General features: G+C 47.9%; 1 protein-coding gene across 1 annotated transcript in view; it reads left to right on the top strand.

Moving 5' to 3' along the window:
• The window catches only part of LOC135810172 (uncharacterized), a 50,271-nt gene that overhangs the window by 7,499 nt on the left and 30,272 nt on the right, over nucleotides 1-12,500 (top strand). Inside the window, exons 6-12 of the mRNA XM_065323646.1 lie at nucleotides 1,532-1,805; nucleotides 3,571-5,359; nucleotides 6,753-7,033; nucleotides 7,564-7,734; nucleotides 9,094-9,234; nucleotides 9,604-9,835; nucleotides 10,850-11,131. Coding sequence (XP_065179718.1) covers nucleotides 1,532-1,805; nucleotides 3,571-5,359; nucleotides 6,753-7,033; nucleotides 7,564-7,734; nucleotides 9,094-9,234; nucleotides 9,604-9,835; nucleotides 10,850-11,131 — 3,170 coding nt within the window. The remainder of the gene's footprint in view (nucleotides 1-1,531; nucleotides 1,806-3,570; nucleotides 5,360-6,752; nucleotides 7,034-7,563; nucleotides 7,735-9,093; nucleotides 9,235-9,603; nucleotides 9,836-10,849; nucleotides 11,132-12,500) is intronic.

The following is a 12,500-nucleotide window of genomic DNA, read 5'->3' as shown; positions in this document are numbered from 1 at the left end:
GATCGATCTGAGCCACTCCTTTGTGTTGGCCCGTTGCCTCCAAGTTGCCCTCAAATTTGGGTGTTTACAGAGGTGGCTCCAAGCCGGAAAGGTTTTGGCGTGCACGTCAAGTTCACTCCGGGTTCTGAAATTAGGTAATTGCTATCGCTCCAGTACAGAGCAACAATAAGCCTTGTGTGTGCTTCATTAGTTTTCATTGGTATACGGTGCTTTATTGGCGAGAGTCTAGCCGCTGTTTACCTGCAACAAGAAGTTGATTTTTCGGAAGACTTTAAAAAACTCGAACTACACATCAAAATCTCACCTGCTTGGTATGGCGCTTCTGGTCATCGCAGAGCCATGAAATTTTGGCGCAAAACACATCGTAGTCTCACTGTGACATACGTTTTCTAATCAAAATACCAAGAGAGAAAGTGGACATTGAGCCCGTTCCGGTTTGCAACATATTTCCTATTTGAAACCGTCCCCTCTACTATGAAGTTGAAAACTCCACCGCAGCTGTACTTGTGGTTGATTCACGCCTGGCAATATGGCGCACAGCTGCAGTAGAGTCTTCAACTTCATTCTCCCGAGTCAAGCTCCGTATGAAGAGAACGAAGAAGAAGAAGATTGCCTGATGAGTTCAGCGGGGACGAAACGTACGTCGCAATCGAGCTATGTCGTTGCTGTGTCATCCGCTATGCGTCATGCGCTATACCTGATGTACCAGCCCGCTATGTCGGATATCACTAACCATGCATAGACTACCAAAGAACTGGGGGGGGGGGGGTCAGGCTTCTAGCTTAGCCCGTTCTTATTTTTTTAGCAAACACAGCAGTTTCATTCTTATTCGATGGCACGGTCTTACATGATTGTACAGGTACATTTATGCAGAGCCACAAGTTATACGTCTGAGTGTATATTATAGTGTATGTTATAGTGTACACTATAATGTATATTACGATTTCCGTTCTTATCTGCCAATCATCTAGCCTACACCGTTCTTAAACAATTGGTGAAATTCTAACCTGGCTGTTCTTTGGCGCCCGGCAGTGCTGTAGGCGCCATGCGAGAACTGATGGTGGCGGTGGTGAGAAGGAGAGCTCTGCGCCAGAATTGCTTTGCGGCTTAGAGAGCATGTGTGGGCAGGCGTGTATTTACCACCATTTGAATCAGCCATATGAATCAGCCACAAGTACATGAACTATAGGCTAATGAAATTTTGAATAAAACTTTGAATAAAACTGTTCCCTTTTCTTATTGTCGGCAAACTGCAACGCAGCCACTTACACATTCAAACTTCACTTCTCAATTCCAAAAACGGTCTCTTTGAATCGCAGTGAAGAGACCGTTTTTGGAATTGAAGAGAAGTGAAGTTTAAAACTGTTCCAACCTTCTTTATAGAATCTGCACAAGATCAGCAGAAAGTGGACTCCCTGCCGTGCAAATTATTCTGCAATGGGCATTTGCTGGTGCTGTTTGTCTTGTGCCCAGTCTGAGGCCATCGTACGCTGCTAACAGCTTCGTGTTCTGTTGTCTGTGCCTGATGCAGGTACTTGGAAGTATTAGTGCATTCATCCAGCGATAACCGCTGGAGGATTGGTTCGGAGTCAACCTTATCCGTTATCTATTTGACGCAATACTCTGCCTACGCGAGCGGCTTCTTGGCTGATTTGGCCAATAGCCCTAGCATGGGATCCAGCTTCATTCATTTGAACAGTTGGAGGACGAGCGCTCTTGGCGCGTATCAGCTGAACTCCTACCGCGCGTTCAGCAGCGGCACATTCTACGCTAGCGATGACGGCTACTATCTCATCAGTGCTAACGTAAGTGGCGTGGCCGTCCACTCCTTTAAGTTTCTGCCCTTCAACATGCTGGTATAATGTGAACTGATCATATGTTTTAACGTCCTGGCTACTTCTGGAGCCCCGATTGACATACCCAGAATTACTGGAAATATGCGAGAATTCTTGTGAATACTGAATTTGCTAAGGGGACAGAGAAAAATTTAATACTACTTACATGTCAATATGACTGTATTGCACGCTAACGGCTGTGTGGTTCACACTGTAAATCCTGTGTTTCGCACTGTAAACCCTGTGTTTCACACTGTAAACCCTGTATTTCGCACTGTACACCCTGTGTTTCGCACTGTAACACTGTAAACCCTGTGTTTCACACTATACACCCTGTGTTTTGCACTGTAAACCCTGTGTTTCACACTGCGCACTCTGTGCTGCACGTTGTAAATGATCATCACAGCAACTGTTGGACTTGCTCAAATTGTGAGTATTACAGTCAACTTTGGTGGATCTGATCTATCCTCCCCACCGTTTAGGAGCCGCATCTGACGCCTGATCATGGGGTGATGGCGTCCCACGGAAGCGGAAAGGTGGTTCTTGACCTTCTTGTGCAACTCCTTGTTCTTGACCTGCCCGGTACGCGAACCCGTCAATTTTATTTTTTGTTTTTGTTTTGCGTATAACGACACTCGGCGGGGCATCAGAAAAGTGTCCTTATTTGGGAAGTGTACTTATACGGGAAGTCTCACTATATGTACAGTGCGTATGGGTTATAGTGTGGTCGTGTAAAATATATGTACAGTGCGTATGGGTTATAGTGTGGTCGTGTAAAATATATGTACAGTGCGTATGGGTTATAGTGTGGTCGTGTAAAATAATTATACTGCCTAAAAGAAAGAACTCTCATGTTTTCATAATCAGAACATGGATTTCAAGTGCACATCTATTCTTACAAGCAATTTTATTGTACAGTAGAATATATTGGTCCTAAGAATGGACTTTGTGTAGCAAAACATACCGTATTTCCCTGTAAGTTAGTACGTACTAACTTTCGAACTTAGCAGCCACATGAGTACTAACTTTCGGGGGTGGTACTATCTTTCGGGGAGTACTTTTTTATCGGGGTAAATGACACGCAGTGGGAAGCCTGCGCAACTCTAGTGTCCGTGCATATGATGTATGTACTGTACGGTGTCTGTACATGTAGGACGGGTACGAACTGACTATCTTTCGGGGGGAACTGTCTTTCGGGGTGATAACCTCGGCAGTGGAAAGTGTATTTTTTTATAGGGGGGTACTAAGTCATTGGGGAGAACTTACTTACGGGGAAATACGGTACCAGATTAGTACAAAGTGTATCGCCTTTAGTAATAATATCTGTCCATTGCAGTTCTGATCTGACTCGCATTGCATCGTAGTGCTGCAGGTTCAACTGTTGTGGTCATGTAACTCATGTTGCATAGCCACATGGTAAGCCTATGGGACTATGACCAGCCGTATGTACAATAGCACTACCTTGCATGTAAGATGATCTTCCTGCCTCTGCGCACATGCATATGATATGTCACACTGGATTTATCGTGCGTAAGAAATATCGGAAATAAGAATAGAAAGCCGTTTTCAAACACCCACGCTATAACCGACACCTACTTTATTACATTTAGATGGGACTTTGCTCTGGGCATGGAAATTCTGTCGTTATTCGCGAATTGTCGTTACATCCGCAGTCCATTATTAGCCAAGTTGTCTGTAGACTAAGCTCTTTACTTGTGTCCTGTCCTGCTTTTAGCTACGTATTGATGGGCGTGATTCCAGCAGCTACCAGCGAGCTGTGGTTGCTGTGAATGGAAAGGTCGACGTCAACAACGGCATGCAAAGCATCCGCGGCTACTACTACACCGCAAGATACTTTACGTTGCACATATCAGCTGTTCTGTACCTTGCGAGAGGCGACACTGTCCGGCTGTACACGCAGTCAGTCGGCGACACGAGCTACGTTCAAAGCGAGAGCGGATTCAGCGTCGCTCTGGTGGGGCCGGCACTGCCCTCGCTTGGTTTCCATGCCGATATCAATACGATGAGCAATCTGAAGCCAGGCTGGGCGGAGATCAAGAACTACCTAACCAACTATGGTTACACAACTGGATTGTACAAAGCCGATAGTGGTCTGTCCAACAGTAAAGGACAGTACACCATACAAGTGGCTGGTGTCTATTACGTGGCCGCTAACGTACGTATCGACTCGGCCACCGTCAACGAGACGCGAGTGATGATCGCCAAGAACGGTAGAACCAGTCATTCGCGTGGTCTCAGTGCCATGGAGACTGCTTCAGGCGCCCAGTGGGCTGGGACGGTCTCCGTCTCGGGCTTCATGTACCTGGACCAGGGTGACTATGTGTCGACGTTTGCGTATTCTCCCGACGCATCTTGGACGATATCTTCTCTGAGCTCGATGTCAGTGCAGCGCATTGGCAGTCCCGGCCCGACTGAAGCATTCTTGGTAGGGCTGTCAGCCACTATCCCGGTCGTTGCCAACAAGTATACACCTGTAGCAGGCTTCAGCACGGCCGGCGGAGCTGACTATGGCCTCTTCCAAACGACTTATTCATTCTCCCCGTCGACCGGAATCTTCACCGCCTCAGAGGCTGGCTACTATTTCTTCACAGCTCAAGTGCGCTTTGACAAAGCAGTAGCTTCCACCACCTATCGTCTTGTCGTGGGCAGGGTGGGGCCATCGCCCAATGGTGGAGGGTTGCGTATCAGTCGGGATTTGACCGCTACCTACAAACCAGCTTCATTCACCGAAGCAGTCAGTGGAACGCTGTACATGACGGCCAACAGCAAAGTGGGTCTGTGGGTGTACGCCACCAAGCCCGGGTCTGTTATTAGCACCGACACTACTTTCTCAGGCAGCTACATTGGTATTCCCACTGTCGCTACGCCAGGTTTCCAGGCCAGCGTCAAGACTACGCAGAGAATGGGCACCAAGTCCCGTGCACTGTCGGTTACTCCCACGTACTCTGCCACCCTGGGATCCTTTGTCTCCAATATGAAGTTTTCCAGCGGCTACTACACTGTGCCATATAAGGGAACCTACCTGATCTCGGCCAATGTGAAGCTGTCTGGTCTCAATGTGAAAACCTATTACCAGACTCAGCTGTTTATCAACAATGCGGACAATGGCAACAATGGACTGTACAGCAACTTCCAGGCACCGTCTACGACCTACAGTGTGACGTTAGTCGGCACGGCTCTACTGTCTAAGGGCCAGACGCTTTCCTTCTACACCAAGTCTTCAGACAGTAGCTACCAGCTCCTGACAGAGTCGACGTTCAGTGCCATCCTCGTCACCAACACACCGTACCAGCCAACATCCTACCTTGCTGACCTATTGACCAATGCCAACATACGATCAACGAGCTGGCAAGTTGTACGCAATCTGCTCTATAGTGCCAACAGATACGAGATCCAGCGCGGCATGCACAACACGGGCCTTGGTCTGATCAACAGTGGTACCGGCCTGTATACTGTCAAACAAGAAGGATACTACTTCATCACGACAACCTTGACCTTTGATGGTAAGTTAAGATTTGCTAGCTTTCTTTCTCCCTGGCTCTGTGAGCCGTGTGTGTGGCCGCAGGGTAGCTTCTGTCCGTTTGCTGCCAAGCTGCATTCGGCGGCCAACCATTTGCTGCACACACTGATCCCGAAAGCCACTAGTTTTGTTGCCGTGGACTAATAATCTTCATGCACAGGGCCGGTCTGAGTGTCTGTACAGTCAGTAAGTAGATCTACTGTTTGGTAAGCGAGAGGACTACCGGTCTATCAAGACAGTGCTCTGTCTCTTCTGGTAGTGGATAGGCTCCTGTGACAATAGCACGGTTTTGTGATAACTAGTTAGTCATGCTAAACCAGCTCAACAGCCGCATATTTATTTATTTTATTTACTGTCTGCACTTCATGGCACATAATGACAATAGCCAATACAAGGAAGTGAGGGCTAAACCAACCATATAGCCAAGAGCATTACGCAATGCCCTTGTTACCATGACTGCACACATCAGTACTACAGCCGTGATGTACAATGCATGACTACTACAGGTTTCACTGCTGTTCTTCCCCCGAAAGTAAGCGTGGCAATGTTCTTTACAGAGTTGGTTCAGCGTCAGCACTCATGCTGCAATCCTGTACATGCATAGCAGTAACTACCATGGCCATGCATGCCAACCTGCTGGAGGCTTGAGCTCCCTGGACAACGAGGCTAAATTCCCTTGATTTTGACGACTTTTCCTGGACATCATTTTCGTAGCGCAACCATCATTAGCAGGTGTACTTTTTACGTCCTGATAAACACTACTGGATGACGATAGGATTGAGCCGCGAAGCCGGTCTCGCGGCTTGGGTAGTTTAAATGAGCTCACTTTGAACTCACCCGGAACTTGACAGTTCTCTCAGGGTATTTCTGGTTTACCCTGAGTATGGGCCACATTGGAGACAACTAGGTGAATGCAGAGCAACACGTGCAGCGAAGAGATCATGTGTGGGGACTAAGTGAAGTGATGTGTAAATTGATGCGATGGACTTTGGGAAATACTTAGAAAAGCCAATTGCCCCCCTGCCCCCTTCAAATCACAGTTAAATCTGTGGAGTCTATGTTGTCTTCAAAAAGTGCAAAGCTCTCCTGCAATCAGTAACATAATTGAACTTGGATGTAGAGCCAAGGATTAAAATTAAAAAAAGAGGACCATAAGTTAGTGTTAGTGTTGGACAAAACCGATAACTTGTAAGCTTATGGTCCTCTCTTTTTTAGTAACATAATTGACAATGCATTGTATTGGCGGGTGTACACAAATGAGATTATTCTCTCCCAACGGCAGGTGATATGCCGGTTTCCACCCTGGCATATCTGAAGTCGAGTATCTTGACTCTATACCCATCCTTTCCTGCTGCTGCTGCTGCGTGAATTTGCAGGACTTGGCGGTAGCGGTCTCTACGTGTGCATTTCAATTAACGGCGCAACCAACTATGAAGCTGGTGGATGCTCATACTACAGCTCTCCGCTTGGATCCAGCCAGTCCGTTCACCTTTCCACCATCAGATACCTGACCGTAGGCAAGACCATTTCGGTCCGCTACAGGTCGCTCAGCGACGCCACGTTCACGGTGAACTCTGTTTCGTCGCTCGGCGCCATACACCTGGGCCAGCAGCGACCATCGTTCACTGCTGATCTCTCAGCATCCATCCCAGTGAAGGTAGGGAAGAGACCATACACAAATTCTTTCACACAACCTATTGTGGCATTATAGTTAACCGCATCACCGCACGCAATGGTGGCTGGACCCCAATGATATTACTGTGCTCGGCATATTCTTTTTGCCGTAGACTGAATGGCATCAAAATATCTGCTGAAATCTGTTGCAAATGAAGATGTAGAGGAAATAGTGCAATGTGCTGTTGTATCCGTGTTCTGATCGAATCCATAGTATGTGCTATTTATCGTATTCATATAGCATTCGAATTCACTTCTAGCGCATGCACTGACACGTGCAGTGTGCGTGTGTGACGGTTTGTGAGCAGGCGCATGTACAAAGCATACGGGAGTGCTAGGGTGCGTATGGACATACGTGCTCGGGTGTGTATGTATGGCCATGTCCAGATCTCCGTATGTACAGGTGAACTGGGCCCCTCGGCTGCGTATGTACCGTGCATCTTGCATGCTTTCTCGACTGTGTACTGCTTGATATATTTTCTATCTGAAAACCCCTTCTTGTGTCATCTGCAGGCCGCAGGTGTGACACTACCCGGAAAGTGGAGAGTTGCGGGAACCGACTTGTACAATCGGGGAAGCAATGTCTTCTCCACCACAACAGGCTTATTCAGGGCCAAGTATGACGGTCTCTATATGTTCACTGCCAATATCCGATTGGATGGTGCCGGAAGCGGTCCCATTGAGGTTAGTCACTACCCTGCTGTCCAGTGTTATACTGTATGTGAAGAGCAGACATTCCGCGCGGATCATTATGTATCGGCGTCGGGACTGTGGAGGTTTAGCGAGCAGCCGGCTGTCATGTTCAGGGCCACGCTCCAGTGAAACAGAAGCTAAGGGGGGGGGGGGGGGCAGTGCCCCCTACTCTGTTTGCGCCCCCCCCCCCCCCCCCCCCGTGAAAAAGTGCCACCCCTACTTATTTTCCGATTTTCGTGTTTTTCATGTAATTCAACGAAAATGCAGTCGAAAGTCACTATCAGATGGTTCATATTAAAAGGCATAATTATTTGTCTGGGGCGAAGTCGGGGATTCACCCCATACGTTGCATTTAGCGTGGCAAGAAAATATTGGAAAGTGGAAAAATGCGATACGGGTAACGGTTTCCCATGCCCCCCCCCCTACTATTTTGACCTGGCTAGAACCCTGCATTAACACTGTGCATATTATACGCCGATGCCTGCAGAGCAGCGAGTGCGTTCGATTATGCCCGCGAATCGATTCATGAATCCACTCGTGAATCGATTCACGCTATTCGCATCAGCCCATGTGAACAGGGTGAATGGATTCCGAATCGATTCTAGGGCCGCAGTCATGACATGAAATCGATTCCAGGGCCGCAGTCATGACATGAAATCGATTCCAGGGCCGCAGTCATGACATGAAATCGATTCCAGGGCCGCAGTCATGACATGAAATCGACTCCAGGGCCGCAGTCATGACATGAAATCGATTCCAGGGCCGCAGTCATGACATGAAATCGAACTGGGCGAGATTCCATTCATGAATCGATTCGAGTGCGTAATCGAACGCAGCAACCAGTGCATGCGCGTTTCCCGACCCTTGTGTTTTCAGGCAAGGTGACCATGGTTACATATTGCTATCTGCTACATCTGGTGTTGGTCTACAGCAAGAGGTGTGTTACCTTTGAACCAAACCAAAAATTATAGAAAAGAAAAAGGACCAAGGAACTGCAAGTTACGCTATAATGTCTACTAACACCACCAGCTACTAAACAATCAGCTCCTGTGATAACATTGCACAGCATTGCCCGACGGCTTTTTTCTTTTCTATAAATTTACCTTGGCGCCCCGAGTACGAGTCCAAACTAGAATTGAAATTCATTTTGCCTTTTTTGTGCAAGAAAATTCACCATCGCCACCATAGCAAGCGCCTAACACTTTGCTTGCTACATGCAATGTTAGCCAATGTTCTCTGTTGCTGGTAGCTGTCAAGATGGTAAATCTCCCAGGCCCCTCAGGGCACTATCACGGTGCTTTTAGTAACACCATCGTTCCCTATCTGTATTTACATCTACTCCGAATGCAGGCCAAGTTTATTGTGAACATGCAGCAGGACCTTCAGTATCCTATATCTTACGTGAAAAGCGGTGCTGTTGGTAAATCCAGTGGACACATACCTCTAACTGGTATCCTACCTCTCAAGTTGGGAGACACCGTGAACCTAGCCGTAAGCTCTTGCAGTCTGTCAGTGCGCTTGTGTATGCGTCTGTCTGTCTGTCTGTCTGTCTGTCTGTCTGTCTGTCTGTCTGTCTCCCGGTCTTTGTCTGTGTGTATGCACGTGCATGGGTAAATGCAGTTGGATCCCTGGACGGATTAACTGATGCCGTCAATCTTTTTTCTGCACCTTGTCCTCACCCACTTATCGAGGTGTGGTGGGGTCATTTCCAAGTCCACCCAGAGTTTGGTGATTTCAGGGGTTGTCGGCCGTTGGGCGGTTCAATAGCCAATTGAGTCCTATTTCCAAGATTTCTTTTTGTGTGTGTGTGTATCCGTGTGCATCCGTGTGTCCATGTGCATCCGTGTGTCTGTGTCACAGATCAATGCTATCTCAGATACGTCATACACAATCAATTCTCAGACGGGCATGAGTATGGTCTATGTCATTCACCCTTCTGCCGCGCAAGGATTCATTGCACAGCCAAGCGGCTCCGTGAGGTACAGTAGCGGCTACCGCACTCTATCATCCAAATGGTCCACTAGCGGCGCCTACTCCTTCACAAGTGGTCATTTCGACGAGTCTATTGGGCGTTTCTACACAACAACAGCCGGTGAGATAATCTTGCTGCTCGGATCAAGAAAACTGATGTAGCGTCACGCGAGCCTCTAGGCGTTCATGCGTGATGCTAACAAGCGATGAGTGATTTGCTCATCTCAACTTACTACTATGCATATGCATGTAGGTTTACTGGAACTATACCAAATTTTCGTGCTGCAAAATTTCGGCATGTCGCGATTTTCGACGTTTCGGTAGCGGTATATATTCGGCACGGGGTGAATACTGCAGTTTAGCGCATCGCCTAGGCCAATGTGAAACATTTCCTCAGAGGTTTAATTAGGCGTTTTGGCTCGGTGCTGAATAAAGCTGAAATTAAATAGCAGCCGAGACTTTTGTATATTTACAGTAGGCCAGAGCTAGTGCAATGCTGCTCGATGAAATGCAATTGCGTGAGTCAAGTCTGCGCCCTGCACCAGTTCACCATCCCAGTGTCCACAGGTCTAGGGCTGCACAGCGAACGATTCGTGCTTGCCTCACGCGATCGGATTTCCTTTGAGCATCACTGTGCATGCTGTGAGTGTCGTGTGTGTGTGTGTGTGTGCGTGCGTGCGTGCGTGCGTGCGTGCGTGCGGGCGTGCGTGCGGGCGCGCGCGCGCGCGGGCGGGCGGGCGTGCGTGCGCGCGCGCGCGCGCGGGCGGGCGGGCCTGTAACCGACTAGTACATTATTATGAAGTGCAGAACAATACACGGTATGGTTGTGAGATGCAGAATAGCGTTAGCTACATGGTAGTTACTTCAGTAGCAACACTCTAGTAGTGTTTAAAGTCTATTTGTCTGCATTTCCCCTCACCCTTTTTTCTCTTTCTATCCCTTCCCCCCCCCCCCCCCCTGCTGCACACACCTATCTGATAAGATCTCTCTTGTATTGCCAGTCTCTCGCTGGCAGAATGGACCATTGCTTGTTTTACCCTTCACCACACACAAGAATGAATGAGAATGTGAATGTTGATTATGATTGGAGTGCTCAATTTGGGGAATGTGTCCCAAATACTGATGTCCGCTGTAGGTTTGTTCTATGTGATGTTCAACATACGTCTTTCGGGATTATCTTCTGGTTCCTGGATAAGTGCTTCGGTAATGGTAGACGGATGCGTTCCGGGAACTAGTAGCGCTTGTCCCAATGGGCTTCATTCTAAGATGTCGGCTGTTCAAGATCCCAGCCAGCCAAACACGCTCACAGCAGCTGGAGTGATGTTACTCGATGCTTTCACGAGTCTACAGATCCGCGTTTACTGCTCAAAGACGTGCGAGGTCCTTAAGGAGAGCTCCTGGACCGTGTTCTTTGCCGGTAAGACTTTCTGTTAGTACACTGGGGATTGGATGTAGCGATGACAATCCTCTCGGAGGTATTAACATAGCCATCATGTTGGGTCTGCGACTTACTTAACCTGATCTTGAAAAGCACGCTCTGCCAGAGTATAAACACAGAACTTGGTCAATTTAAAAAAAGCTCAATCAGTTGTTTTATACCGGGTCATGTTTTGTCGATTGATGTCTATTTTTGTACACCATTGCACGCACTGTCTGATGTGCAACTGGGACTACATGTGTGTGTGTGTGTGTGTGTTTGTGTGTGTGTGTGTGTGTGTGTGTGTGTGTGTGTGTGTGTGTGTGTGTGTGTGTGCGTGTGTGTGTGATTGAGTTAACAGAGAGGTTAAGATGCACGTTATTTCCGACTTGACGCGCAAGTTGACGTCAAATTTGGTATGAAACTCCAAATTTCGACGTGACCTGCAGGTCACTTGCGTTGTTTTTCGATACGCGAGGCAAATAACGCGAGCTGAACTTTCGCGTCACGTCAGAAATAACGTGATCTTAACCTCTCTATTCTTTCTATAGGCTGCGTGCATACCTCACGTTGTGTCGAAAAGGCTTCAAATTATTATTCTAAGCAAAATGTAATGCTAGTTTCAGTGCACGATATGAACTTACATGTGCCTCTATCGTCCGCATTGTGTGTGTGTGTGTGTGTGTGTATGTGTGTGTGTGTGTGTGTGTGTGTGCCACGCGAGAAACGAGTGGACTTCTTCCGAGGCTCGTCGTTTTCACGTCTGTGTGCACGGCACTAACAATGTGCAACCGATGCCCGTGCTTCTGTAAAAGGTCGTGCGGGTGGTCGGTAGAAGGTCAGAGTGCCAGCTAGTTCGGTTGGTGGGTACACTTATGCCTGATTGTGTTGGGTCTGTTGCCAACGGGCTCGGCTACATGAAGGTGTAATGTTGTACCTGCCACCTTTGTTGGTTCCAGGGTTCATATACTTTCTATTTGAAGTATACATACCTGTTAACCATGGACTGCTTCTGGCTAGATTAACTCTTGTGTAATCAATGGTGCTAGTGAAGCTAATATCAGATCCACTCTGATTTAGCCACCCACACTAGTAGCACGTATTACCTTCACTGGGGGCAGGGGTAACTGCAGTTGGATCCCAGGACGGATACCCTGATGCCGTCAATCCTTTTTCTGCACCTTGTCCTCACCCACTTACTGAGGTGTGGTGAGCCCATAAGTGGGATCATTTTCAAGTCCACCCAGAGTTTTGGGGATTTCAGGGGGTGTCGGCCGTTGGGCGGTTCAATAGCCAATTGAGTCATCTTTCCAAGATTCCTTTTGAGTCTCTCTCCCCTCTCCCGGGGAGACCCACGTGACCGGTTTTG

This window comes from Sycon ciliatum, chromosome 2 (genome assembly GCF_964019385.1).
Source record: "Sycon ciliatum chromosome 2, ocSycCili1.1, whole genome shotgun sequence".
Lineage (NCBI taxonomy): Eukaryota > Metazoa > Porifera > Calcarea > Leucosolenida > Sycettidae > Sycon > Sycon ciliatum.
This window is presented reverse-complemented; position numbering and strand designations above follow the sequence as displayed.